At 54.9% G+C, this 26,722-nt stretch overlaps 3 protein-coding genes across 4 annotated transcripts in view; 1 reads left to right on the top strand and 2 right to left on the bottom strand.

The window, feature by feature from the left end:
* The first annotated feature begins 1,351 nt into the window (after nt 1-1,351).
* Nucleotides 1,352-6,019, top strand: RPP21 (ribonuclease P/MRP subunit p21). Its single transcript, XM_064737500.1, has 4 exons — nt 1,352-1,923; nt 2,973-3,064; nt 4,459-4,541; nt 5,847-6,019. Exons 1-4 carry the CDS (start codon nt 1,867-1,869, stop codon nt 6,002-6,004), a joined length of 390 nt encoding a protein of 129 aa, XP_064593570.1. The 5' UTR covers nt 1,352-1,866; the 3' UTR covers nt 6,005-6,019.
* A 502-nt stretch (nt 6,020-6,521) lies between these two features.
* On the bottom strand, nt 6,522-26,637 carry GNL1 (G protein nucleolar 1 (putative)). 2 transcript variants are annotated; one of them, XM_064737511.1, is made up of 12 exons: nt 26,536-26,637; nt 25,786-25,903; nt 24,377-24,507; nt 22,826-23,001; nt 20,708-20,779; nt 18,108-18,300; nt 16,005-16,103; nt 13,884-14,081; nt 12,184-12,362; nt 10,597-10,741; nt 8,356-8,496; nt 6,522-6,893 (listed from the first exon to the last, which is right to left on the bottom strand). In XM_064737511.1, exons 1-12 carry the CDS (start codon nt 26,609-26,611, stop codon nt 6,706-6,708), a joined length of 1,716 nt encoding a protein of 571 aa, XP_064593581.1. In that variant the 5' UTR covers nt 26,612-26,637; the 3' UTR covers nt 6,522-6,705. The 2 variants fall into 2 exon arrangements, 1 of the variants encoding a protein (XP_064593581.1); XR_010443260.1 differs by having other exon boundaries at nt 6,768-6,893; nt 8,106-8,496.
* DHX16 (DEAH-box helicase 16) overlaps nt 21,827-26,722 on the bottom strand; it is a 116,927-nt gene continuing 112,031 nt past the window's right edge. The window contains exon 21 of the mRNA XM_064737505.1: nt 21,827-21,839. The gene's annotated coding sequence lies outside the window, so the exon portion shown is untranslated. The remainder of the gene's footprint in view (nt 21,840-26,722) is intronic.

The raw sequence follows: 26,722 nt of genomic DNA, 5'->3' as shown, positions 1-26,722 counted from the left end.
CGGGGACAGGGGTGGCACCCATGGGGACAGGGGAGGGGACACGGGGTGGGAGGGGACAGGGGCGGGGACAGGAACGAAACAAACACGGGGACACGAGGGGACACGGGGAGGGACAGAGGGACAGGGAGGGCCATCGGAATGTGGGGACAGGGGAGGGACAGGGGAGGGACAGGAGCGACACAAACACGGGGACACGAGGGGACACGGAGCGACATCGGAATGTGGGGACACGGGGAGGGACAGGGGTGGCACCGGTGGGGACAGGCGGGGACAGAGGCGGGGACAGGAACGACACAAACACGGGGACACGAGGGTGGCACCGGGAGGGACACGGAGGGACAGAGGGACAGGGAGGGGACACGAGGGTGACACGGAGCGACATCGGAATGTGGGGACACGGGGAGGGGACAGGGGAGGGACAGGAGCGGCACAAACACGGGGACATGGAGGGGACAGAGCCGGGACAGAAATGGGGACAACAGGAAATGGGCAGGGACAGGGGTGGCACCCATGGGGACAGGGGAGGGGACACGAGGTGGGAGGGGAGGGGACAGGAGCGACACAAACACGGGGACACGAGGGTGACACCGGGAGGGACAGAGGGACAGGGAGGGGACAGAGGGACACGGGGAGCGACAGAGGGACACGGAGCGACACCGGAATTTGGGGACACGAGGAGGGGACAGGGGTGGCACCGATGGGGACAGGGCGGGGACAGGAACGACACAAACACGGGGACACGAGGGTGACACGGAGCGACAGAGGGACACGGAGGGACATCGGAATGTGGGGATACGGGGAGGGACAGAGGGACACGGGGAGGGACAGGAGGACACCGAGGGCCATCGGAATGCGGGGACAGGGAGGGGACACGGGGATGTCGGGGCGGGGACAGGGAGGGGACGCGCGGGTGGCACCGGAACGCGGGAACGGGGACACGGAGGGACAGAGGGACACGGACGGACAGCGGGACACGGGGACAGGGACGGGACACGGAGGGACAGAGGGACACGGAGGGACAGAGGGACACGGGGACAGGGAGTGGCACTGGGGACACGGACAGGGACAGCAGAATTTGGGGGAAAATTTGGGAATTTTGGGGGAAAAATTGGGAATAATTTGGGAATAAATTGGGAAGTTGGGGACAGGAGGGGACAAAGGGACAGGAGGGGACTCGGGAATTTGGGATAATTTGGGAATAATTTGGGAATTTGGGGATAATATGGGAATATTTTGGGATAATTTTGGGATAATTTGGGAAAAACACTGGGAAAAATTAGGGAATAATTTGGGGATAACTTGGAATAGTTTGGGGATAATTTGGGAATAAATTGGGGAAAAATTGGGAATAATTTGGGAATAAATTGGGGAAAAATTGGGAAATATTTGGAAATAAATTCGGGATAATTTTCGGATAATTCTGGGAATAAATTGGGGTAATTTGGGGATATTTAGGGAATAATTTGGGATAAATTTGGAATAATTTATTAATAATTTGGGATAATTTTGGAAAAAAATTAGGGATAATTTGGGAAAAAATTATGATAATTTTGGGATAAATTTGAAAAAAATTGGGGGTAATTTGGGAAAAATTTGGGAAAGAATTGGAAATTATTTGGGATAATCTGGGGTAATTAGGAAATTCGGGAATAATTTGTGATAATTTGGGGATAAATTGGGATAATTTGGGGAAAATTTGGGATTTTGGGGAACAAATTCCCAACCCGGGGTCCCCAAATGGGGAGAGGGGACCCCAAAACCGTCCCGGAGGTGACGTAACGCCAAAACAAAGCCACGCCCACGCCTTGAAGCGCTGACCAATGAGGAGCGGCGGCCACGCCCACGAGGGGCGGGGCTAAGGAGAAGATGGCGGCGCCCGTGAAGGACCGGGAGGCGCTGCAGAGGCTGAACTTCCTGTTCCAGGTGGGAATTTGGGGAAATTTTAGGGAAATTTGGGGAAATTCTGGGGATTTTTGGGAGTCCTCGGGGGTCGGGGGTGTTTGGGGAGGGGTTTGCGCCCCAAAATCCCCAAAAAACCCCAAAATCTGCTCCCAAATCCCCAAAAATGCCCCAAAATCCTTCAAAATCCCCTCATACCTCAAAAAATCTCCAAGAAATCCCCAAAACTCCCCTAGGAATCTCCCAAAAAATCCCAAAAGTCCCCCAAAAAATCCCGAAAGAATCCCCCACAAATCCCCTAAAATGCCTCAAACTACCCCCAAAAAACCCCTAAAAAATCCCCAAAAAAGCCCAAAAAACCCCTAAAAATCCTCCAAAAAAACCCCTAAAAATCCCAAATAAGCCCAAAAAAAACCCGGAAAAAATCCCAAAAAAATCCCAAAAAACCCCTAAAAATACCCCAAAAAACCCCTAAAAATCCCCAAAAAATCCCAAAAAAACCCCGAAAAAATCCCCCCAAAACCCCTAAAAATCCCCAAATAAGCCCAAAAAACCCCCCAAAAAATCCCCAAAAAATTCCAAAAAACCCCCAAAAAACCCCGAAAAAATCCCCAAAAAATCCCAAAAAAAAACCCGAAAAAATCCCCAAAAAACCCCGAAAAAAATCCTAAAAAATCCCCAAAAAATCCCCAAAAAACCCCGAAAAATCCCTAAAAAATCCCCAAAAAAACTCCAAAAAAACCCCAAAAAATCCCTAAAAAACCCCAAAAAATCCCCAAAAATCCCCCAAAAAGCACAAAAAACTCCTAAAAATCCCCAAAAATCCCCTAAAAAAATCCCCAAAAAACCCCCAAAAATCCCCCCAAAAAAACCGAAAAAATCCCTAAAAAATCCCCAAAAATCCCCAAAAAAAACCCCTAAAAATCCCCAAAAATTCCCAAAAAACCCCTTAAAAATCCCCCAAAAAGCCCAAAAAAATCCCCGAAAAATCCCCAAAAAACCCCGAAAAAACCCCGAAAAAATCCCAAATATCCCGAATTCCCCAATCCCGATTTCCCCCGTTCCCCCCCCAGGCCGCTCATTGGTCCCTCCCGGTGGCCCCGGGCCTGTCCCGGTTCCTGCTCCGCACCCAGCGGGCGGCGGGGCGGCGCCTCGTGCTGCGCATGTGAGAGATTTGGGGGATTTTGGGGAATTTTGGGGGAATTTGGGATTTTGGGGGATTCTGGGGGGTCGGGAGGAAAAAATTGAGGGGTTTTGAGGGGGGTTTGGGGGGGTTTTGGGGGGGTTTGAGGGATTTTTTGGAGGTTTTGTGGTGGGTTTGGGGTGGAAATTGGGGAATTTTTGGGGATTTTGGGGGGGATTTGGGACAATTTTCAGGGATTTGGGGGTATTCTGGGTGATTTGGGGATTTTGAGGGGATCTAGGGAATTCTGGGGGGTGGGGAGGAAAAATTTGAGGGGTTTTGAGGGGGGTTTGGGGTGGAAATTGGGGATTTTTGTGAGGATTTGGGGTGGAAATTGAGGGGATTTGGGGGGATTTTTTGGGATTTTGGGGATTTTTGGGGGAGATTTGGGACAATTTTCAGGGATTTGGGAGTTTTTTGCGGGGGATTCTGGGGGATTTGGGGGATTCTGGGGGGTCGGGAGGAAAAATTTGAGGGGTTTTGAGGGGGGTTTGGGGGGGTTTTGAGGGATTTTTTGGAGGTTTTGTGGTGGGTTTGGGGTGGAAATTGGGGGATTTTTGTGAGGATTTGGGGTGGAAATTGAGGGGATTTGGGGGGATTTTTTGGGATTTTGGGGGGGATTTGGGACAATTTTCAGGGATTTGGGAATTTTTTGGGGGGATTTTGGGGGGATTTTGGGGGATTTGAGGGGTTCTGGGGGGTGGGGAGGAAAAATTTGAGGGGTTTTGAGGGGGTTTGGGGGGGTTTTGGGGGGTTTGAGGGATTTTTTTGGAGGTTTTTTGGTGGGTTTGCGGTGGAAATTGGGGGGATTTTTTAGGGTTTTGGGGAATTTTGGGGGATTTGGGAGGTTTTTGGGGAGGATTTTGGGGGGATTTGGGGATTTAATTTAATTTATTTTAATTTATTTTATTTTATTTTATTTTATTTTATTTTATTTTATTTTATTTTATTTTATTTTATTTTATTTTATTTTATTTTATTTATTCCAGGTCCCCCTCGGTGAAGCGCCGCCTGTGGGGTGTTCTGGGTTATTTAATTTAATTTTATTTTAATTTATTTTTATTTTATTTATTTCAGGTCCCCCTCTGTCAAGCGCCGCCTGTGGGGTGTTCTGGGTTATTTAATTTAATTTAATTTAATTTAATTTAATTTAATTTAATTTAATTTAATTTATTTATTTTTTCAGGTCCCCATCAGTGAAGCGCCGCCTGTGGGGTGTTCTGGGTTATTTAATTTAATTTAATTTATATTTATTTTATTTTATTTTATTTTATTTATTTCAGGTCCCCATCGGTGAAGCGCCGCCTGTGGGGTGTTCTGGGTTATTTAATTTAATTTATTTTTATTTTAATTTATTTTAATTTTATTTATTTCAGGTCCCCCTCTGTCAAGCGCCGCCTGTGCCGCCGCTGCTGCTCCCTGCAGGCGCCCGGGGACGGGAGCGGGATCCGGATCCGAGGTGAAATTTGGGGAGAAATTCGGGATTTTTGGGGAATTTTGGGGAATTTCGGGATTTTTTTGGGGGAGATTTTTTGGGATTTTTGAGGGGATTTTGGGAGGACCTGGGATTTGTGGAGTTTTGGGGATTTTGGGTGGGATTTGGGGGGAATTTATTGGATTTTGGGGAATTTCCTGGAGATTTTGGGAGGATTTGTGGAGTTTTGGGGGAATTGATTGGATTTTGGGGGAGTTTGGGTTGATTCGTGGGGATTTGGGGGATTTTTGGGGGGATTTGGGGGGGATTTTGGGCAGTTTTTGGGGGAATTTTTGGGAATTTTGGGGTTTTTTTGGGGATTTTTGGGGAATTTTGGGGGATTTTTTGGGGGAATTTTGGGGCACTTTTTGGGGAATTTTGGGGAGATTTTGGGGGGATTTTTGGGGAATTTTGGGGCAGTTTTTGGGGAATTTTGGGGGATTTTGGGGCAGTTTTTGGGGGATTTTGGGGCAGTTTTTGGGGGGATTTTGGGGCAGTTTTTGGGGGAATTTTGGGGCAGTTTTTAGGGGGAATTTTGGGGGGATTTTGGGGCAGATTTTGGGGGGTTTTTGGGTCAGTTTTTGGGGGATTTTGGGGCAGTTTTTGGGGGATTTTTGGGGCAGTTTTTGGGGGATTTTTGGGTAATTTTGGAGCAGTTTTTGGGGGAATTTTGGGGGAATTTTGGGGCAGTTTTTGGGGGAATTTTGGGGCAGTTTTTGGGGAATTTTGGGGGTATTTTGGGGCAGTTTTTGGGGGGATTTTGGGGCAGTTTTTGGGGGAATTTTGGGGGATTTGAGGGGGATTTTGAAACAGTTTTTGGGGCAGTTTTTGGGGGGATTTTTGGGGAATTTTGGGGCAGTTTTTGGGGGGATTTTGGGGGGTTTTTGGGGGGATTTGAGGGGGATTTTGGAGCAGTTTTTGGGGGATTTTTGCGGAATTTTGGGGGGATTTTGGGGCAGTTTTTGGGGATTTTTGGGGGAATTTTGGGGCAGTTTTTGGGGGATTTTTGGGGAGTTTTGGAGCAGTTTTTGGGGTATTTTTGGGGAATTTTGGGGCAGTTTTTGGGGGGATTTTGGGGGGATTTTGGGGCAGTTTTTGGGGGATTTTGGGGGGATTTTGGGGCAGTTTTTGGGGGGATTTTGGGGGGATTTTGGGGGGATTTTGGAGCAGTTTTTGGGGGGATTTTTGGGGAATTTTGGGTTTTTTTTTGGGGATTTTTGGCTTTTCTGTGACATCCCTGGAGCCTTGTGGGCGTGTCCGGGCCTGACCCCGCCCCCTGCCCCGCCCCAGGGCGTGGCCAGCCCCGCCTCATCCAGCGCTGCCTCAGCTGCGGCCTCAGCAGGCGCTTCCTGTGCCCGCCCCGGCCACGCCCACCCCGACCGGACACGCCCACAGGTCAGCGGGGGCGGGGCTTGTTTGGGAAAAGGGGCGGGGTTAAATCAAAATAGGGAATTTGGGGTGTGGCTTAAAGTGGGCGGGGTTTAGGACACAAAGAGGGTGTGGCCAAGCCTAAATATGGCAAAAGTGGGTGTGGCTAAATCCACGTAAGGAAATGTGGGTGTGGTTAAACCCAAATAAAGGACTGTGGGCGGAGCAAATACAAAATAATAACTTGTGGGTGGAGCAAAAACCAAATTAAAAAATGGGGGTGTGGCTAAGCCCAAATAAGGACATGTGGGCGTGGCTAAATCCAAATAAGGGAATGTGGGTGTGGCTAAACCCCCCAAAAGGGGAATGTGGGCGTGGCTAAGTCCATTAAAAGGACTGTGGGAGGGGCTAAACCCAAGCGAGGGGATGTGGGCGGGACTAAACCCAAATAAGGGGATGTGGGCGGGACTAAACCCAAATAAGGGGATGTGGGCGGGGCTAAACCTAAATAAGGGAATGTGGGCGGGGCTAACCCCCCAAAAGGAAGTGTCGGTGTGGCAATACCCAAAGTGTGGGCGTGGCTATGTTGGGTGGAGTCAAATCCATATAAGGAGATGGGTGTGGCCTAACAATGACCTCACTCCCCAGGCCCCGCCCCCACGCTCTGATTGGCCGCCAGGATCACCCAATCAGCTCTGCAGAAATAAACCCTTTATTCCATATATGGCCGTATGCTAATCCGCGCGCTCCGATTGGTTCCTCCCCAAAAAAGGGGCGTGGCTCAGCACTCATCCTCCCCCAGCAGCGCGAAGGGGTTGGGGGCGGGGCTGGGAGGGGGCGTGGCCTCCTCTGGCTCCTCCCCCTCGTCGTCCTCGGAGCTGGAGGCGGCGCTGGGCGGGGGAGGGGCACTGGCCCCGCCCCCTGTCATGGCCGCCATGGCCGCGGTGTCGGGGTGGAGCTCCCAGTGCTCTGGGGGAGGGGCAGAGGGGGCGGGGCTAAGGAGGGTGGGGCAAAAGGGGCGGGGCCACCCGGGAGGGGCCCAGACCCCAAAAAAACCCCAAAAAAAGGACCCAAAACGCCCCAAATTCCCCCCAAAATCCCAAATTTGGGATTTTTTGAGCCCCAAATCCCCAATTTCGGATCCTAAATCCCCAATTTTGGTTTTTTTGGTTCTCCAAATCTCCCAAATTCTCCCCCAAATCCCCAATTTCGGATCCTAAATCCCCAATTTTGGACTTTTTTGGGTACCAAAACTCTTCCCCCCAAAATCTGCCCCAAAACCCCACCCAAACCCCCAAATTTTGGATTTTTCAGGGTCCCAAACCTCCCAAATCCCTCCCCAAAACCCCAATTTTGGAGTTTTTTGGAGTCTAAATCCCCAATTTTTGGTTTTTTTTTTGGGGGGTTTTAAATCCCTAATGTTGGATATTTTTTGGGTCCCAAATCCCTGATTTTTGATTTTTTGGTCCCAAATCCTCAATTTTGGAATTTTTGGGTCGCAAATCCCCAATTTTGGATATTTTTGGGTCCCAAATCCCCAATTTTGAATATTTTTGGGTCCCAAACCCCCAATTTTGGATATTTTTGGGTCCCAAACCCCCAATTTTGGCTGTTTTTGGGCCCCAAATCCCCAATTTTGGATATTTTTGGGTCCCAAACCCCCAATTTTGAATATTCTTGGGCCCCAACCTCCCAATTTTGGAATTTTTTGGGTCCCAAACTCCCAATTTTGGATATTTCTGGGTCCCAAATCCCCAATTTTGGATATTTTTGAGTCCCAAACTCCCAATTTTGGATATTTTTGGGTCTCAAACTCCCAATTTTGGATATTTTTGGGTCCCACATCCCCAATTTTTGATATATTTGGGTCCCAAACTCCCAATTTTGGGTATTTTTGCGTCCCAAATCCCCAATTTCGGATATTTTTGGGCCCCAAATCCCCAATTTTGGATATTTCTGGGTCCCAAATCCCCAATTTTGGATATTTTTGGTACCTTTTTGCAGTGAATACCCCGGGGGTCTCATGCACAGCCGGATCCTGCCCTCGGCCGCCATCCTCAGGAGCCCCCAAATTCACCCAAAACTGCCCCAAATTCACCCAAAACTGCCCCAAATCCCCAATTTTGGATGTTTTTGGGTCCCAAATCCCCAATTTTGGCTATTTTTGGGTATTTTTGGTACCTTTTTGCAGTGAATACCCCGGTGGCCTCATGCACAGCCTGATCCTGCCCTCGGCCGCCATCCTCAGGAGCCCCCAAATTCACCCAAAACTGCCCCAAATCCCCAATTTTGGATATTTTTGGTACCTTTTTGCAGTGAATACCCCGGGGGTCTCATGCACAGCCGGATCCTCCCCTCGGCCGCCATCCTCAGGAGCCCCCAAATTCACCCAAAACTGCCCCAAATCCCCAATTTTGGATATTTTTGGTACCTTTTTGCAGTGAATACCCCGGGGGTCTCATGCACAGCCGGATCCTCCCCTCGGCCGCCATCCTCAGGAGCCCGTTGGCCGCCCTGGCCACGTCGTTCCGAGCCGCCCTCGCCGTTTTGTAACCCCTCTGCTCTGCCCAGGCTGGGGGAAAAACACCCAGAAACGGTCAAAAAATAACAGGGGAAATGGCCCAAAAATACCCCAAATATGGGGCCAAAATGGCAGGGGAAATACACCAAAAATCACCCCAAAATAGCAGAGAAAACACCCCAAAATACCCCAAAAATCGTCATAAAATAGCAGGGGAAATATCTCAAAAATCACCCCAAAATAGCAGAGAAAACACCCCAAAAATACCCCAAAAGTGGTCGTAAAATAGCAGGAGAAATGTCCCAAATAAACATCCAAAAACACCCAAAAATGGTCAGAAAATAACAGGGGAAATGGCCCAAAAATACCCCAAATATGGGCCCAAAATACCAGGGGAAATACACCAAAAATCACCCAAAAATGGTCAGAAAATAACAGGGGAAAAATGGCCCAAAAATACCCCAAATATGGGCCCAAAATGGCAGGGGAAATATCACAAAAATCACCCAAAAATGGTCAGAAAATAAGAGGGGAAATGGCCCAAAAATACCCCAAATATGGGCACAAAATGGCAGGGGAAATATCACAAAAATCACCCAAAAATGGTCAAAAAATCCCAAAAATCACCCGAAAATAGCAGAGGAAACACCCCAAAAATGGTCAGAAAATGGCAGAGAAATGTTCCAAAAAACACCCCAAAAATGGTCATAAAATTGCAGGAAAAACACCCCAAAAATACCTAAAAAATATCCCAAATATTCCTAAATAAATCCCCAAATATTCAAAAAAATCCTGAATATTCCCAAAACAAAAAAAAACCCAAATAAATCCCAAACATTCCGGAATTTTCCCCTCGGAATTCCCACAAAAAATGCCCCCAAAATTGCACCAAAATCCCCAAATTTCCCTCAAACCCCAGAACATTCCGGGCTATCCCAGAAGGTCCTGGAAGGTTATAGAAGGTTCTGGAACGTTCTGGAAGGTTATAGAAGGTTCCGGAAGGTCCCGGAAGGTTATAGAAGGTTCTGGAAGGTTCCAGAAGGTTCCGGAAGGTTCCAGAAGGTTATAGAAGGTTCCGGAAAGTTCTGGAAGGTTATAGGAGGTTCCGGAAGGTTATAGAAGGTTCCGGAAAGGTTATAGAAGGTTCCAGAAGGTCCCGGAAGGTTATAGAAAGTTCCGGAAGTTCTGGAAAGGTTATAGAAGGTTCCAGAAGGTTCTGGAAAGTTATAGAAGGTTCCGGAAGGTTCCAGAAGGTCCTGGAAGGTTATAGAAGGTTCCGGAAGTTCCGGAAAGGTTATAGAAGGTTCCGGAAGGTTCCGGAAGGTTATAGAAGGTTCCGGAAGGTTATAGAAGGTTCCAGAAGGTTCTGGAAGGTTATAGAAGGTTCCGGAAGGTTATAGAAGGTTCCGGAAGGTTATAGAAGGTTCCAGAAGGTTCTGGAAGGTTATAGAAGGTTCTGGAAGGCCATAGAAGGTTCCGGAAGGTTCCAGAAGGTCCTGGAAGGTTATAGAAGGTCCTGGAAGGTTATAGAAGGTTCCAGAAGGTTCTGGAAAGTTCTACAAGGTTCCGGAAGGTTCCAGAAAGTTATAGAAGGTTCCGGAAGGTCCCGGAAGGTTCCAGAAAGTTATAGAAGGTTCCGGAAGGTCCCGGAAGGTTATAGAAGGTCCCGGAAGGTTATAGAAGGTTCCGGAAGGTTATAGAAGGTTATAGAAAGTTCCGGAAGGTCCCGGAAGGTTATAGAAGGTTCCGGAAGGTCCCGGAAGGTTATAGAAGGTTCCAGAAGGTTCTGGAAGGTTATAGAAAGTTCCGGAAGGTTCCGGAAGGTTATAGAAGGTTCCAGAAGGTTCTGGAAGGTTCCAGAAGGTCATGGAAGGTTATAGAAGGTTCCGGAAGGTTCCAGAAGGTCCTGGAAGGTTATAGAAGGTTCCGGAAGTTCCGGAAAGGTTATAGAAGGTTCCGGAAGGTTCTGGAAGGTTCCGGAAGGTCCCCGAAGGTCCCGGAAGGTTCTGGAAGGTTATAGAAGGTTCCGGAAGGTTATAGAAGTTTCCGGAACGTTCTGGAAGGTTCCAGAAGGTTCCGGAAGGTTCCAGAAGGTCCTGGAAGGTTATAGAAGGTCCTGGAAGGTTATAGAAGGTTCCGGAAGGTTCCCACCTTCGCAGAGCTCCCAGGCCGTCCAGCCGGGGCCGCTGGGGGGGCGCAGCTGCAGCAGCGGGGGCAGGGCCAGGCGGGACCCCAAAAACCCCACGGCCGAGTAGGGGTCCTGCAGCTGGGCAATGGGGTACACCCCTGCCAGGACCTGTGGGGAGAGAAAAACACACTGAGAAACCCCAAAAACCCCAAAAACCCCACGGCAGAGTAGGGGTCCTGCAGCTGGGCAATGGGGTACACCCCTGCCAGGACCTGAAACAGGAAACACAATGGGGTAAAACAATGGGGTACACCCCTGCCAGGACCTGAGAAACCCCAAAAACCCCACGGCCGAGTAGGGGTCCTGCAGCTGGGCAATGGGGTACACCCCTGCCAGGACCTGAAACAGGAAAAATAACAGGGTAAAATAATGGGGTACAGCCCTGCCAGGACCTGTGGGGAGAGAAAAACACACTGAGAAACCCCAAAAACCCCACGGCAGAGTAGGGGTCCTGCAGCTGGGCAATGGGGTACACCCCTGCCAGGACCTGAAACAGGAAAAATAATGGGGTAAAACAATGGGGTACACCCCTGCCAGGACCTGTGGGGAGAGATAATGGGGTAAAATAATGGGGTACACCCCTGCCAGGACCTGTGACACAAAATGGGGTGCAATAATGGGGTACACCCCTGCCAGGACCTGGGAGAGAAAAACAATAGGGTAAAATAATGGGGTACACCCCTGCCAGGACCTGAGAAACCCCAAAAACCCCACGGCAGAGTAGGGGTCCTGCAGCTGGGCAATGGGGTACACCCCTGCCAGGACCTGTGGGGAGAGATAACGGGGTAAAATAATGGGGTACACCCCTGCCAGGACCTGAGAAACCCCATAACCCCAAAAACGCAAACACCCCATGGCAGAGTAGGGGTCCTGCAGCTGGGCAATGGGGTACACCCCTGCCAGGACCTGAAACAGGAAAAATAATGGGGTAAAATAATGGGGTACAGCCCTGCCAGGACCTGAGGGTGTTGGGGGTCACACCTGGTGGGTTTGGAGGGGTTTGGGTCACACCTGGGTGTGTTCAGGTCACACCTGGATGGGTTCAGGTCACACCTGGTGGGTTTGGGTCACACCTGGTGGGTTCAGGTCACACCTGGGTGGGTTTGGGTCACACCTGGTGGGTTTGGGTCACACCTGTCCAGGTTCAGGTCACACCTGGGTGGGTTTGGGTCACACCTGGAGGGGTTTGGGTCACACCTGGTGGGTTCAGGTCACACCCGTCCAGGTTCAGGTCACACCTGGTGGGTTCAGGTCACACCTGGGTGGGTTTGGAGGGGTTTGGGTCACACCTGGATGGGTTCAGGTCACACCTGTCCACGTTCAGGTCCCACCTGGGCGTGTTCAGGTCACACCTGTCCAGGTTCAGGTCACACCTGACAGGGCTGGGATGGGTTTAGGTCACACCTGGTGGGTTGGGGTCACACCTGGATGGGTTCAGGTCACACCTGGGCGTGTTCAGGTCACACCTGGCCACGTTCAGGTCCCACCTGGGCGTGTTCAGGTCACACCTGGGCGTGTTCAGGTCCCACCTGTCCCGGTCGGTGCCTCACCTGGAGCTCGGGGGGGGCCCTGGAGGGGAACACCAGGCCGGGGCAGTCGCAGAGCCGCACCGTGGCCGTCAGGAAATGCGTCTGGAAGTAGCGGGTGCGGCCGGGGGCGCGGGACACGCCCACCGCGCTGCGGCCCAGCACCGCGTTCAGCACCGACGATTTACCGGCGTTGGGCAGCCCTGGGCGGGGCCGGAGCGACAGGTGAGACACACCCACACTGGCCACGCCCACAGTGAGTTAGAGCCCCGTAAACCACACCCACAGTGAGTTATAGCCACATAAACCACACCCACAGTGAGTTACAGCCCCGTAAACCACACCCACAGTGAATTATAGCCACGTAAGCCACACCCACATTGAGTAACTGCCCCGTAAGCCACACCCATAGTGAGTTATAGGCACGTAAACCACACCCACAGTGAGTTATAGCCATGTAAACCACACCCATAGTGAGACACACCCACACTGGCCACACCCACAGTGAGTTAGAGCCACATAAACCACACCCACAGTGAGTTACAGCCCCATAAACCACACCCACAGTGAGTTATAGCCACATAAACCACACCCACAGTGAGTTAGAGCCACGTAAACCACACCCACAGTGAGTTACAGCCACATAAACCACACCCACAGTGAGTTACAGCCCCGTAAACCACACCCACAATGAGTTGTAAGCACATAAACCACACCCACATTGAGTTATAGCCACATAAACCACACCCACAGTGAGTTATAGCCCCATAAACCACACCCACAGTGAGTTACAGCCACATAAACCACACCCACAGTGAGTTGTAAGCACATAAACCACACCCACAGTGAGTTATAGCCCCGTAAACCACACCCACAGTGAGTTATAGCCACATAAACCACACCCACAGTGAGTTATAGCCCCGTAAACCACACCCACAGTGAGTTACATCCCTGTAAACCACGCCCACAGTGAGTTATAGCCACATAAACCACACCCACAGTGAGTTACAGCCACATAAACCACACCCACAGTGAGTTATAGCCACATAAACCACACCCACAGTGAGTTATAGCCACATAAACCACACCCACAGTGAGTTATAGCCCCGTAAACCACACCCACAGTGAGTTATAGCCACATAAACCACACCCACAGTGAGTTATAGCCCCGTAAACCACACCCACAGTGAGTTACAGCCCCGTAAACCACACCCACAGTGAGTTATAGCCACATAAACCACACCCACAGTGAGACACGCCCTCATAAACCACACCCACAGTGAGTTATAGCCACATAAACCACACCCACAGTGAGTTATAGCCCCGTAAACCACACCCACAGTGAGTTATAGCCCCATAAACCACACCCACAGTGAGTTATAGCCACATAAACCACACCCACAGTGAGTTATACAACATAAACCACACCCATAGTGAGACACACCCACATAAACCACACCCACAGTGAGTTATAGCCCCAAACCACACCTACCGTTACAGCCCAATAAACCATTCCCAGTGAGTTATAGCCCCATAAACCACACCCACAGTGAGTTATAGCCACATAAACCACACCCACAGTGAGTTATACAACATAAACCACACCCACAGTGAGCCTCTCCCATTGAAACCACACCCACTGTGAGCCACGCCCACAGTGATCAGACCCCACAGACCACACCCACAATGACCACGCCCCCGGCTGGCCCCGCCCCCTGACGCACCCACGCAGCCCAGGGTCAGCACGCCGTGCCGGTAGCGCTCCCACTGCCGGGGCGGGGCCACGCCCCCAGGCCCCGCCCCTTCCTCCTCCTCCTCTTCCTCCCCTCCCGGCGGCTCCTCCTCCTCATCTTCATCATCCTCCTCATCCTCGGGGCGCTGCTCCGCCCGCTCCAGCCGCGCCCGCCAGCTGCTGAGGTCAACTGGGAGAGACAGCGGGATACTGGGAGGGACTGGGAGGGACTGGGATGGACTGGAGTTAACTGGGATTGACTGGAATTAACTGGGATGGACTGGGAGAGACAGCGGGATACTGGGGATACTGGGAGGGACTGGGAGCAAACTGGGATGGACTGGGAGGGACTGGGAGGGACTGGGAGAGACACTGGGGATACTGGGGTCAAACTGGGAGGGACTGGGATGGACTGGGAGGGACTGGGAGGGACTGGGAGCAAACTGGGAGGAACTGGGAGAGACACCGGGGATACTGGGGTCAAACTGGGAGGGACTGGGAGCAAACTGGGAGGACTGGGAGGGACTGAGAATGGAGCTATGGACACTGGGATGGACTGGGAGGGACACCGGGGATACTGGGGTCAAACTGGGAGGGACTGGGATGGACTGGGAGAGACAGCGGGATACTGGGGTCAAACTGGGAGGGACTGGGATCAAACTGGGAGGGACTGGGATCAAACTGGGAGGGACTGGGATTAAATAGAATGGACTGGGAGGGACTGGGAGCAAACTGGGATGGACTGGGAGAGACAGGGATACTGGGAGGGACTGGGAGGGACTGGGAGGGACTGAGAATGGAGTTATGGATACTGGGATGGACTGGGAGGGACAGCGGGGATACTGGGGATACTGGGAGGGACTGGGGGGGACTGGGAGCAAACTGGGAGGGACTGGGATGGACTGGGAGAGACACTGGGAGGGACTGGGGATGGTCACTGGGGGGACTGGGATGGACTGGGATAAACTGGGATGGACTGGGAGAGACACCGGGATACTGGGGTCAAACTGGGAGGGACTGGGGATGGACTGGGAGCAAACTGGGACATACTGGGACCAAACTGGGATGGACTGGGATTAAATGGAATGGACTGGGGATGGACTGGGAGCAAACTGGGAGAAACTGGGAGAGACACCGGGGATACTGGGGTCAAACTGGGAGGGACTGGGATGGAGTGGGATTAACTGGGATGGACTGGGATGGAGATTGGGGGGTCTGGGAGGGGCTGGGAGGGGACTGGGAGATACTGGGACAGACTGGGACATACTGGGACCAAACTGGGATGGACTGGGATTAAATGGAATGGACTGGGAGGGACTGGGAGCAAACTGGGAGAAACTGGGAGAGACACCGGGGATACTGGGGTCAAACTGGGAGCGACTGGGAGCAAACTGGGAGGGACTGGGAATGGAGTGGGATAAACTGGAATGGACTGGAATGAACTGGGATGGAGATTGGGGGGTCTGGGAGGGACTGGGAGATACTGGGACAGACTGGGACATACTGGGACCAAACTGGGATGGATTGGGATTAACTGGGATGGACTGGGAGAGACACCGGGGATACTGAAAGGGGATTGGGAATGGACTGGGAATGGACTGGGATAAACTGGAATGGACTGGGAGGGACTGGGATGAACTGGGATGAACTGGGAGATACTGGGGGGACACTGGGGACAGTTAAGAGCCACAGGAATCCCCCCCCAGAGTCCCCCTTGTGTCACCCCCCAGCCCCCATTACAAAGCTAAGCAGGATCCGCCCCGGGCAGGGCCTGGATGGGTGACCCCAGTGTCCATTCCCCCCTTGGGGTGACCCCAAACCCCCCGAGACCCCCTGGGACCCCTCCCCACAGACCCAAACTCCCCTAAAACCCCCCTGGGACCCCTCTCAAACCCCCCAAACCCCCTCAGGACCCCCCCCATAAACCCAAATCCCCCCCAAACCCCCTCAGGACCCCTCCCCACAGACCCAAACTCCCCTAAAACCCCCTCGGGACCCCTCTCAAACCCCCAAATCCCCTCAGGACCCCTCCCCACAAACCCAAACCCCCCCCAAATCCCCCCAGGACCCCTCCCCACAAACCCAAACCCCCCCAGGACCCCTCCCCACGCACCTGCCCCCCCCACGATCTCCTCGCAGGCCTCCAGCAGCAGTCGGGGTCCCACAGCGCGGCTCCAGCGCCCCCCCCTCTTCTTCTGCCTCTTCTGCAGCCCTGGGGGACCCCAAAAACACCAAATGTTACCCCAAAAACACCAAATGTCACCCCAAAACCAGCCCAGCGCCCCCCAGCCCTTTTCTTCTGCCTCTTCTGCAGCCCTGAGGGGCACAAGGGGGGGATCAGGACCCCCAAAACAGCTCAGGGGCACCTCAAACCCTGCAAAACCCCCCCCAAATCCCACCCCAAAACCCCCTGAATGTCACCCCCAAATCCTCCCAAATTCACCTCAAATTCCCCCCAATATCTACCCCCAAAATCTCCCTACTCACACCAAAACCCCCCAAATCCCACCCCAAAACCCCCTGAATGTCACCCCTAAATCCTCTCAAATTCCCCCCAATATCTACTCCCAAATCCCCCCAAAATCTCCCTACTCACACCAAAACACCCCCAGATCCCACCCCAAAAGCCCCTGAATGTCACCCCAAAATCCTCCCAAATTCAGTCCCAAATTTACCCCAGTATCTACCCCCAAATTCACCCCAAACACCCCCCAATTTCACTCCAAAACCCCCCCAAAATCACTCCAAAACCCCCCAAAACACCCCCAAATCCCACCCCAAAACCCCCTAAATGTCACCCCCAAATCCTCCCAAATTCACCCCAGTATCTACCCCCAACACCCCCAAATTCACCCCAAAACCCCAAATTCAGACCAAAACCACCCAAAATCACCCCAAAACCCCCCCAAATCCCACCCCAAAACTCCCTGAATGTCTCCCCCAAATCCTCCCAAATTCACCTCAAATTCCCCCCAATATCTACCCCCAAATCCCCCCAAAATCTCCCAACTCACCCCAAAACACCCCCAAATCCCACCCCAAAAGCCCCTGAATGTCACCCCCAAATCCTCCCAAATTCACCCCAGTATCTACCCCCAACCCCCCCCAAATTCACCCCAAACCCCCCAAATTCACTCCAAAACCCCCAAAATCACTCCAAAACCCCCCAAAACACCCCTTAAATCCCACCCGGAAACCCCCTGAATGTCACCCCAAATCCTCCCAAATTCAGTCCCAAATTCCCCCCAATATCTACCCCCAAATCCCCCCAAAATCTCCCTACTCACACCAAAACCCCCCAAATCCCACCCCAAAAGCCCCTGAATGTCACCCCCAAATCCTCCCAAATTCAGTCCCAAATTTACCCCAGTATCTACCCCCAAATTCACCCCAAACGCCCCCCAAATTCACTCCAAAACCCCCCCAAAATCCCTCCAAAACCCCCCAAAACACCCCCAAATCCCACCCTGAAACCCCCTAAATGTCACCCCCAAATCCTCCCAAATTCATCCCAGTATCTACCCCCAACACCCCCCAAATTCACCCCAAACCCCCCCAAACCTTTACCCGGGGCTGGGGGTGCTCCGGGGTTGGTGCTGAACGGGACCACCCTGGCCGGGCCGTACTGGGCCCTCAGGAGGTGGCTCCCAATGTCACCCCAAATTCACCCCTAAATCACCCCAAACCCCCCAGATTCACCCCAAAACCCCTCAAATTCACCCCAAACATTTACCCGGGGCTGGGGGTGCTCCGGGGGTGGTGCTGAACGGGACCACCCTGGCCGGGCCGTACCAAGCCCTCAGGAGGTGGCTCCCAATGTCACCCCAAAACCCCCCAAATTCACCCCAAATCCCCCCAAATTCACCCCAAATCCCACATTTACCCGGGGCTGGGGGTGCTCCGGGGTTGGTGCTGAACGGGACCACCCTGGCCGGGCCGTACCGGGCCCTCAGGAGGTGGCTCCCAATGTCACCCCCAAATTCACTCCAAATTCACCCCAAAACCCCCCAAATTCACCCCAAAACCCCCCAAATTCACCCCAAACATTTACCCGGGGCTGGGGTGGTCCAGGGTTGGTTCCCAACGGGACCACCTTGGCCGACCCATACTGAGCCCTCAAGAGGTGGCTCCAATGTCACCCCAAAAAAACCCTAAAAACCCCCCAAATTCACCCCAAAACCCCCAAATTCACCCCAAATCCCCCCCAAACATTTACCCGGGGCTGGGGGTGCTCCGGGGTTGGTGCTGAACGGGACCACCCTGGCCGGGCCGTACCGCGCCCTCAGGAGGTGGCTCCAGGCCGTGGCCACCGCGGGCGGGGTCAGATCCACCTTGTTGAGGATGAGGATGAGACCCTTGGCCAGGTCCTGCGTGATGTGGGAGCACAGCGAGGGCGGGATGCCCAGGGCCTGGGGACAGAGGGACAGTCACGGGGCATGGGGACATCATGGGGACAGTCAGGGACAGGAGGACAGTCAGGGACAGGGGGACAGTCAGGGACAGTCAGGGGCATGGGGACACAGCCAGGTCCTGAGTGATGTGGGAGCACAGCGAGGGCGGGATGCCCAGGGCCTGGGGACACCAAGGGACATGGGGACATCATGGGGACAATCAGGGACATGGGGACACAGCCAGGTGCTGGGTGATGTGGGAGCACAGGGAGGGCGGGATGCCCAGGGCCTGGGGGGACAGACGGACAGTCAGGGGGACAGTCAGGGACATGGGGACAGTCAGGGACATGGGGACAGACATGGGGACACAGCCAGGTGCTGGGTGACGTGGGAGCACAGCGAGGGCGGGATGCCCAGGGCCTGGGGACACCAAGGGGACAGTCAGGGACATGGGGACACCAAGGGACATGGGGACATCATGGGGACAGTCAGGGACAGGAGGACACAGCCAGGGCCTGGGGACATGGGGACACAAAGGGACAGTCAAGGACGGTCAGGGACAGAGGGACATGGGGACAGTCATGGGGACACCAAGGGGACAGTCAGGAGGACATGGGGACACAAAGGGGACACCAAGGGGACAGTCAGGGACAGAGGGACACAAAGGGACATGGGGACACACCCAGGGCCTGGGGACATGGGGACACAAAGGGACATGGGGACATCATGGGGACAGTCAGGGACATGGGGACAGTCAGGGACAGAGGGACACAGCCAGGGCCTGGGTGACATGGGAGCACAGCAAGGGTGGGATGCCCAGGGGCCTGGGGACACCAAGGGGACAGTCAGGGACATGGGGACAGTCATGGGGACAGTCAGGGACAGGAGGACACAAAGGGACATGGGGACAGTCATGGGGACACAGCCAGGTCCTGCATGACATGGGCACACAGGGACAGGGGGACACACCCAGGGCCTGGGGACATGGGGACAGTCACAGGAGGACACAGAGACAGACACAGCAGGACATTGGGGACATGGGGACAGTCACAGGGGACACAGCGACACAAGGCAGTCACCGGGTGACACAGGGACACACAAAGGGGACACCAAGGGGACACGGAGCAGTCATCAGGTGACGCAGGGTGACACCCAGGTGACACACAGGTGACCCAGGGTGACAAAGGTGACACACAGGTGACACACAGATGACACACATAGGTAACACACAGGTGACACAGGGTGACAAAGGTGACCCCCAGGTGACACAGGTGACCCAGGATGACAAAGGTGACACAGGGTGACACACAGGTGACACAGGTGACCCAGAGTGACAAAGGTGACACCCAGGTGACACCCAGGTGACACACAGGTGACACAGAGGTGACACCCAGGTGACACACAGGTGACCCAGGGTGACAAAGGTGACACACAGGTGACACACAGATGATGCAGATGACACACACAGATGACAGTCAGGTGACCCAGGGTAACACAGGTGACACCCAGGTGACACCCAGGTGACACACAGGTGACACAAGTGACACGCAGGGTGACACACGGGTGACACAAATGACACACACAGGTGACACCCAGGTGACCCAGGGTGACACAGGTGACACAGGTGACTCCCAGGTGACCCCAGGTGCCCCCCAGGTGACCCAGGTGACCGCACGTGCCCAGGTGACCCAGGGTGACACACTGATGACCCAGGTGACTCCAGGTGACCCCAGGATGACAAAGCCGACCCCCAGGTGACCCCAGGTGACCCAGGTGACCCCCAGGTGACCCCACGTGCCCAGGTGACCCCCAGGTGACACACAGGTGACACACAGCTGACACACAGGTGACACCCAGGTGACACAGGTGACCCACAGGTGACACAGCTGACACATAGGTAACACACAGGTGACACAGAGTGACAAAGGTGACACCCAGGTGACCCCCAGCTGACCCCCAGGTGACCCCAGGTGACCCAGGATGACACACGGATGACAAAGGTGACACACAGGTGACACCCAGGTGACCCAGAGTGACAAAGGTGACCCCCAGGTGACCCAGATGACCCCCAGGTGACCCCCAGGTGACACAGGTGACCCCCAGGTGACACAGGTGACCCAGGTAACACACAGATGACAAAGGTGACACACAGGTGACACACAGGTGACACAGGTGACACACACAGGTGACCCCCAGGATGACAAAGCTGACCCCCAGGTGACCCCAGGTGACCCCCAAGTGACCCCAGGTGACCCAGGATGATGCCCAGGTGACCCAGGTGACCCCAGGTGACCCCAGGTGCCCCCAGGTGACCCAGGTGACCCCAGGTGACCCCAGGTGATCCCCAGGTGCCCCCAGGTGACCCCACGTGCCCAGGTGCCCCCCAGGTGCCCCCAGGTGACCCCGGTGACCCCCGGTCACTCACGGGGTGCCGCGCGTCGGCGATCAGCAGCACGATGTCCGACATGTCCAGCACCCGCCACAGCTGCCGCCACGTCTGGGGACACGGGGACAGCGGGGACAGCGCTGGGGCCGGGCCCGACACGGCCGTCACCGGGTCCCAGTGTCCCCTCAGGGTCCCCAATGTCCCCTCAGGGTCCCCAAACCCCCCTGGGTGTCCCCAATGTCCCCAATGTTCCCTTAAAGCCCCCCAGTGTCCCCAAACTCCCTCAGGTGTCCCCAAACCCTCTCGGTGTCCCCAATGTCCCCGAAGTCCCCTCAGTGTCCCCAGTGTCCCCTCAGTGTCCCCAATGTCCCCTCAGGGTCCCCAATGTCTCCTCAGTGTCCCCCAAACCCCTCAGTGTCCCCAATGTCCCCAAAATCCCCATTAATGTCCCCCAAACCCTCCCGGTGTCCCCAATGTCCCCTCAGTGTCCCCAGTGTCCCCTAATCCCCCTCAGTGTCCCCAAACCCCCCTGGGTGTCCCCAATGTCCCCAAACCCCCTCAGTGTCCCCAACCCCCCCCAATGTCCCCAAAGCCACCTTAACCCCCCCAAAAATGTCCCCAAACCGCCCCAAACCCCCCAAATCTCCCCAAACCCCCCCAAATCTCCCCAAACCCCCCCAAAATGTCCCCAAACCCCCCAAACCCCGTCAGTGTCACCTCCAGGTTGTGCTCGAAGGGCGCCAGCCCCGGATGTCCCCCGCGCTGTCCCCAATGTCCCCAAATCTCCCTTAACTCCCCTCTCGTGTCCCCCTTTCTGTCCCCAGTGTCCCCAAATCCCCCAAAATGTCCCCAAACCCCCCATAAAACGTCCCCAAACCCCCCAAAATGTCCCCAAACCCCCTCTTTAATCCCTTCTTTGTGACCCCAATGTCCCCCAAACCCCCCCAAAATGTCCCCAGACCCCCACAAACCCCCCCAAAATGTCCCCAATGTCCCCCAAACCCCCTTAACTCCCCCAAAATGTCCCCAAACCCCCCTTAACTCCCCAAAATGTCCCCAAACCCACCCAAAATGTCCAGAAACCCTCTAAAATGTCCCCAAACCCCCAAAATGTCCCCAAACCCCCCCCAAAAATGTCCCCAAACCCCCCCAAAATGTCCCAAATGTCCCCCAAACCCCTCTTAACTCCCCCAAAATTTCTCCAAAGCCCCCCAAAATGTCTCCAAACCCCTCCAATGCTGCCAAACCCCCCCAAAAGTGTCCCCAAACCGCCCCAAAATGTCCCCAAATCCCCCCAAAGCCCCCCAAAAACGTCCCCAAATCCCCCAAAAATGTCCCCAAAGCTCCCCCAAAATATCCCCAAACCCCGGCAGTGTCACCTCCAGGTTGTGCTCGAAGGGCGCCAGCCCCCGGCTGTCCCCGGTGCTGTCCCCGGGGTGTCCCCAATGTCCCCAATCTCCCTTAACTCCCCCTCTCGTGTCCCCCTTTCTGTCCCCAGTGTCCCCAAATCCCCTCAAACTGCCCGAAACCCCCCCCAAAATGTCCCCAAACCCCCCCAAAAATGTCCCCAAACCCCCCCAAAATGTGCCCAAACCCCCCCAAAATGTCCCCAAACCCCTCCAAAAATGTCCCCAAACCCCCTCTTTAATCCCTTCTTTGTGACCCCAATGTCCCTTAACCACCCCCCAAAATGTCCCCAAACCCCCCAAACCGCCCCAAAAATGTCCCCAATGTCCCCCAAACCCCCCTTAACTCCCCCAAAATGTCCCCAAACCCCCCCAAAATGTCCCCAAACCCCCCTTAACTCCCCCAAAATGTCCCCAAACCCCCCCAAAAATGTCCGCAACCCCCCCCAAAATGTCCCCAATGTCCCCCAAACCCCCCTTAACACCCCCAAAATGTCCCCAAACCCCCCCAAAATGTCCCCAAACCCCCCTTAACTCCCCCAAAATGTCCCCAAACCCCCCCAAAATGTCCCCAACCCCCCCCAAAATGTCCCCAAACCCCCAAACCCCGTCAGTGTCACCTCCAGGTTGTGCTCGAAGGGCGCCAGCCCCCGGCTGTCCCCGGCGCTGTCCCCGGGGGTGTCCCCAATGTCCCCAATGTCCCCAAATCCCCAAAATGTCCCCAAACCCCCCCAAAGCCCCCCAGTGTCACCTCCAGGTTGTGCTCGAAGGGCGCCAGCCCCCGGCTGTCCCCGGCGCTGTCCCCCGCGCTGTCCCCAATGTCCCCGATGTCCCTCAGGAAGTCCCCAAACGCCGCCTCCTCCCGGCGCCGCAGCTCCTCCGCGCTCATCCCGAAACTCCAGGCCGGGCGCCGCGGGAACCCCAGCCCTGGGGTCACACGGGGTCACACGGGGTCACACGGGGTCACCGCGGGGTCACGGGGTCACCCGGGGGGCGGTGGCACCGCCAAGGGACACCGGGCACTGACAGGGGTTGGGTTGTGCCCTGCAGTGGTCACTCTGTCCCTCCCAATGGTCACTCTGTCCCTCTCAGTGGTCACTCTGTCCCTTCCAGTGGTCACTCTGTCCCTCCCAATGGTCACTTTGTCCCTCCCAGTGGTCATTTCATCCCTTCCAATGGTCACTTTGTCCCTTTCAGTGGTCACTCTGTCCCTCCCAATGGTCACTTTGTCCCTTTCAGTGGTCATTTAAGCCCTTCCAGTGGTCACTCTGTCCCTCCCAGTGGTCACTTTGTCCCTCCCAATGGTCACTCTGTCCCTTTCAGTGGTCACTTTGTCCCTTTCAATGGTCACTCTGTCCCTTTTAGTGGTCACTCTGTCCCTCCCAATGGTCACTTTGTCCTTTTCAGTGGTCATTTAATCCCTCCCAGTGGTCACTTTGTCCCTCTCAATGGTCACTTTGTCCTTTTCAGTGGTCACTCTGTCCCTCCCAGTGGTCACTCTGTCCCTCCCAATGGTCACTCTGTCCCTTCCAATGGTCGCTTTGTCCCTTTCAGTGGTCATTTCATCCCTCCTAATGGTCACTCTGTCCCTCCCAATGGTCACTTTGTCCCTTTCAGTGGTCATTTAAGCCCTTCCAGTGGTCACTTTATCTCCTCCAGTGGTCACTTTGTCCCTCCCAATGGTCACTTTGTCCCTTTCAGTGGTCATTTAAGCCCTTCCAGTGGTCACTCTGTCCTTCCCAATGGCCACTTTGTCCCTCCCAACGGTCACTTTATCCCTCTCAGTGGTCACTCTACTTTCTTTTCTGGCTACTCATAAATTTACATAAGTATTTACATAATATTGACACATCTATTTATTTTTAGGGCCAATTATTGCTTTTCTAGGACCACTTACATTTCCCAAAAATTATTTAACCTTTTCCTGAAACAACTTTCTCATTCCCAGTGGCCCCTCCCCTTTCCCCAGTGACCCCTCCCCTTTTCCCCAGTGGCCCCTCCCCATTCCCAGTGGCCCCTCCCCTTTCCCAGTGGCCACTCCCCTTTTCCCAGTGACCACTCCCCCTTTCCCAGTGGCCCTCCCCTTCCCCAGTGACCCCTCCCCTTTCCCAGTGACCCCTCCCCTTTCCCAGTGGCCCCTCCCCTTTCCCAGTGGCCCCTCCCCATTCCCAGTGGCCCCTCCCCATTCCCAGTGGCCCCTCCCCTTTCCCCAGTGGCCCCTCCCCTTTCCCAGTGGCCCCTCCCCTTTCCCAGTGCCCCCTCCCGGTTAGCCCCGCCCCTCCCGCTGGCCCCGCCCCCTGACCGGTCCCGTAGACGCTGTCGGGCTCCAGCTCCAGGGCGCTCTCGGGCAGCGGCTCCAGCAGCTCCTCCTGGGCCCGGCGCCGGCTCCGCTCCAGGGCCTCGGCCCGGGGCCCCCCCAGCTGCAGCCGGAACCTGGCGGGGGGGAATTGAGGGGGTCACGGGGGCGGGACCCCCACCATGGGGTCACCCACCCATGGATGGACCCACCCTGGGGTCACCCACCCATGGATGGATCCCACTGTGGGCATGGGCACCCGGGATCCAGGCCAGGTTTTGTTTTAAACCTGGCTTCCAGGTGAAATCCAGGCCGGGTCTTGCCTCCAACCAATTTCAGGTGGAATGCAACCCGGGTTTTGCCTCCAGCCTGGGTTCCAGGTGAAATCCAACCCAGGTTTTGCTTTAAACCTGGGTTCCAGGTGGAATCCAACCCAGGTTTTGCCTCAAGCCTGGGTTCCAGGTGGAATCCAACCCAGGTTTTGCCTCCAGCCGGGATTCCAGGTGGAATCCAACCCAGGTTTTGCTTTAAACCTGGGTTCCAGGTGGAATCCAACCCGGGTTTTGCTTTAAACCTGGGTTCCAGGTGGAATCCAACCCAGGTTTTGCCTCCAGCTGGGATTCCAGGTGAAATCCAGGCCGGGCTTTACCTCCAACCAGGGTTCCAGGTGGAGTCCAGGCCAGGTTTTGCCTGAAGCCTGGATTCCAGGTGGAATCCAACCCAGGTTTTGCCTCCAGCTGGGATTCCAGGTGAAATCCAGGCCGGGTCTTGCCTCCAACCAATTTCAGGTGGAATCCAACCCGGGTTTTGCTTTAAACCTGGGCTCCAGGTGGAATCCAACCCAGGTTTTGCTTTAAACCTGGGTTCCAGGTGGAATCCAACCCGGGTTTTGCCTCAAGCCTGGGCTCCAGGTGGAATCCAGGCCGGGTTTTGTCTCCTGCTGGGATTCCAGGTGAAATCCAGGCCGGGTCTTGCCTCCAACCAATTTCAGGTGGAATCCAACCCAGGTTTTGCTTTAAACCTGGGCTCCAGGTGGAATCCAACCCAGGTTTTGCCTCCAGCTGGGATTCCAGGTGAAATCCAGTCCGGGCTTTCCCTCTCATTAATCTCCATCCAAAATCCGGTCCAGACTTTCCCCTATTCCCAATTCCAGCCCAGGCTTTCCCTCCTGTTAATTCCCATCCGAAATCCAGTCCAGGTTTTCCCTCCCATTAATCCCAAGCTCAAATCCAGTCCGGGCTTTCCCTTATTTTAACTCCCATCCCAAATCCAGTCCAGACTTTCCCTCCCATTAATCTCCATCTAAAATCCACTCCAGACTTTCTCCCGTTCCCAATCCCAGCCCAAATCCAGTCCGGGCTTTCCCTCATTTTAACTCCCATCCCAAATCCAGTCCCGTTATTTTAACCCCTCACCTGCCGGGGTCGTGGCGCCGGGGGGGCTCTGAGGGGGGGTCTCCGGGGGGGCCATCGCCGCCCCGCTCGCGGCTCCCGCTGCGGCTGCCGGGGCCCGAGGCTGGACCGGCCGGGGCATCTGTGAAAAGCGGGCTGGGCGTCAGGGGGTCCCGGGGGCCCCATCCCGGTGGTCCCGGTCCTCCTCCCGGGGGTATTTTTCACCCCATTCCTGGGATTTTTCTCCTCGTAACCCGGAGATCCCAACCCTCATTCCTGAGGGTCTTTCCCCTCACAAAGCAGAGATTGCAACCCTTCTTCCCGGGGGTCTTTCCCCTCATGATCCGAAGATCCCAGATGCCATTCCCAGAGGTCTTTTTCCCCCCATTCCCGGGGGTCTTTTCCCTCATAAACCGGAGATCCCAGATCCCCATTCCCGGGGATCTTTCCCTTCACGATCTGGAGATCTCAGCCCCCATTCCCAGGGGTCTTTCCCCTCACAAAGCGGAGATTGCAGCCTCCATCCCTGAGGGTCTTTCCCCTCATGACCCAAAGGTTCCAGGCCCCATTCCCGGGGGTCTTTCCCCTCACGATCTGGAGATCTCAGCCTCCATTCCCGGGGGTCTTTCCCCTCATAACCCGGAGATCCCAGCCCCCATCCCCGGGGTCTTTACCCTCTCTCCCGGCGCTCCCAGCCCCCATTCCCGGGGCTCCCTCTCCCCCCATCCCGGGGGTCCCGGCCCCCTCTCCCGGCGCCCCCAGCCCCTCCCTCACCGCCCCGTTTCCGCTCCCTCCGGTCCCGGAGCTGTTGCTTTTTCCGCTTGGCGCTGAACGGCAGCTTGCGGGGCATGACGGGAGCGCACGTGACGGGGCGGAGCCGCGCTCCGCCAATAGGCGAGAAGGGGCGGAGACACGCCGAGGGGAGGAGCCAATAGGATGGCGTATCGCCTCAGGGCCGCGG

Source organism: Zonotrichia leucophrys, unplaced genomic scaffold (genome assembly GCF_028769735.1).
Source record: "Zonotrichia leucophrys gambelii isolate GWCS_2022_RI unplaced genomic scaffold, RI_Zleu_2.0 Scaffold_64_270646, whole genome shotgun sequence".
Classification (NCBI taxonomy): Eukaryota; Metazoa; Chordata; class Aves; order Passeriformes; family Passerellidae; genus Zonotrichia; species Zonotrichia leucophrys.
The sequence above is the reverse complement of the archived record's forward strand: the minus strand, read 5'-3'. Positions and strand labels throughout refer to the sequence as shown.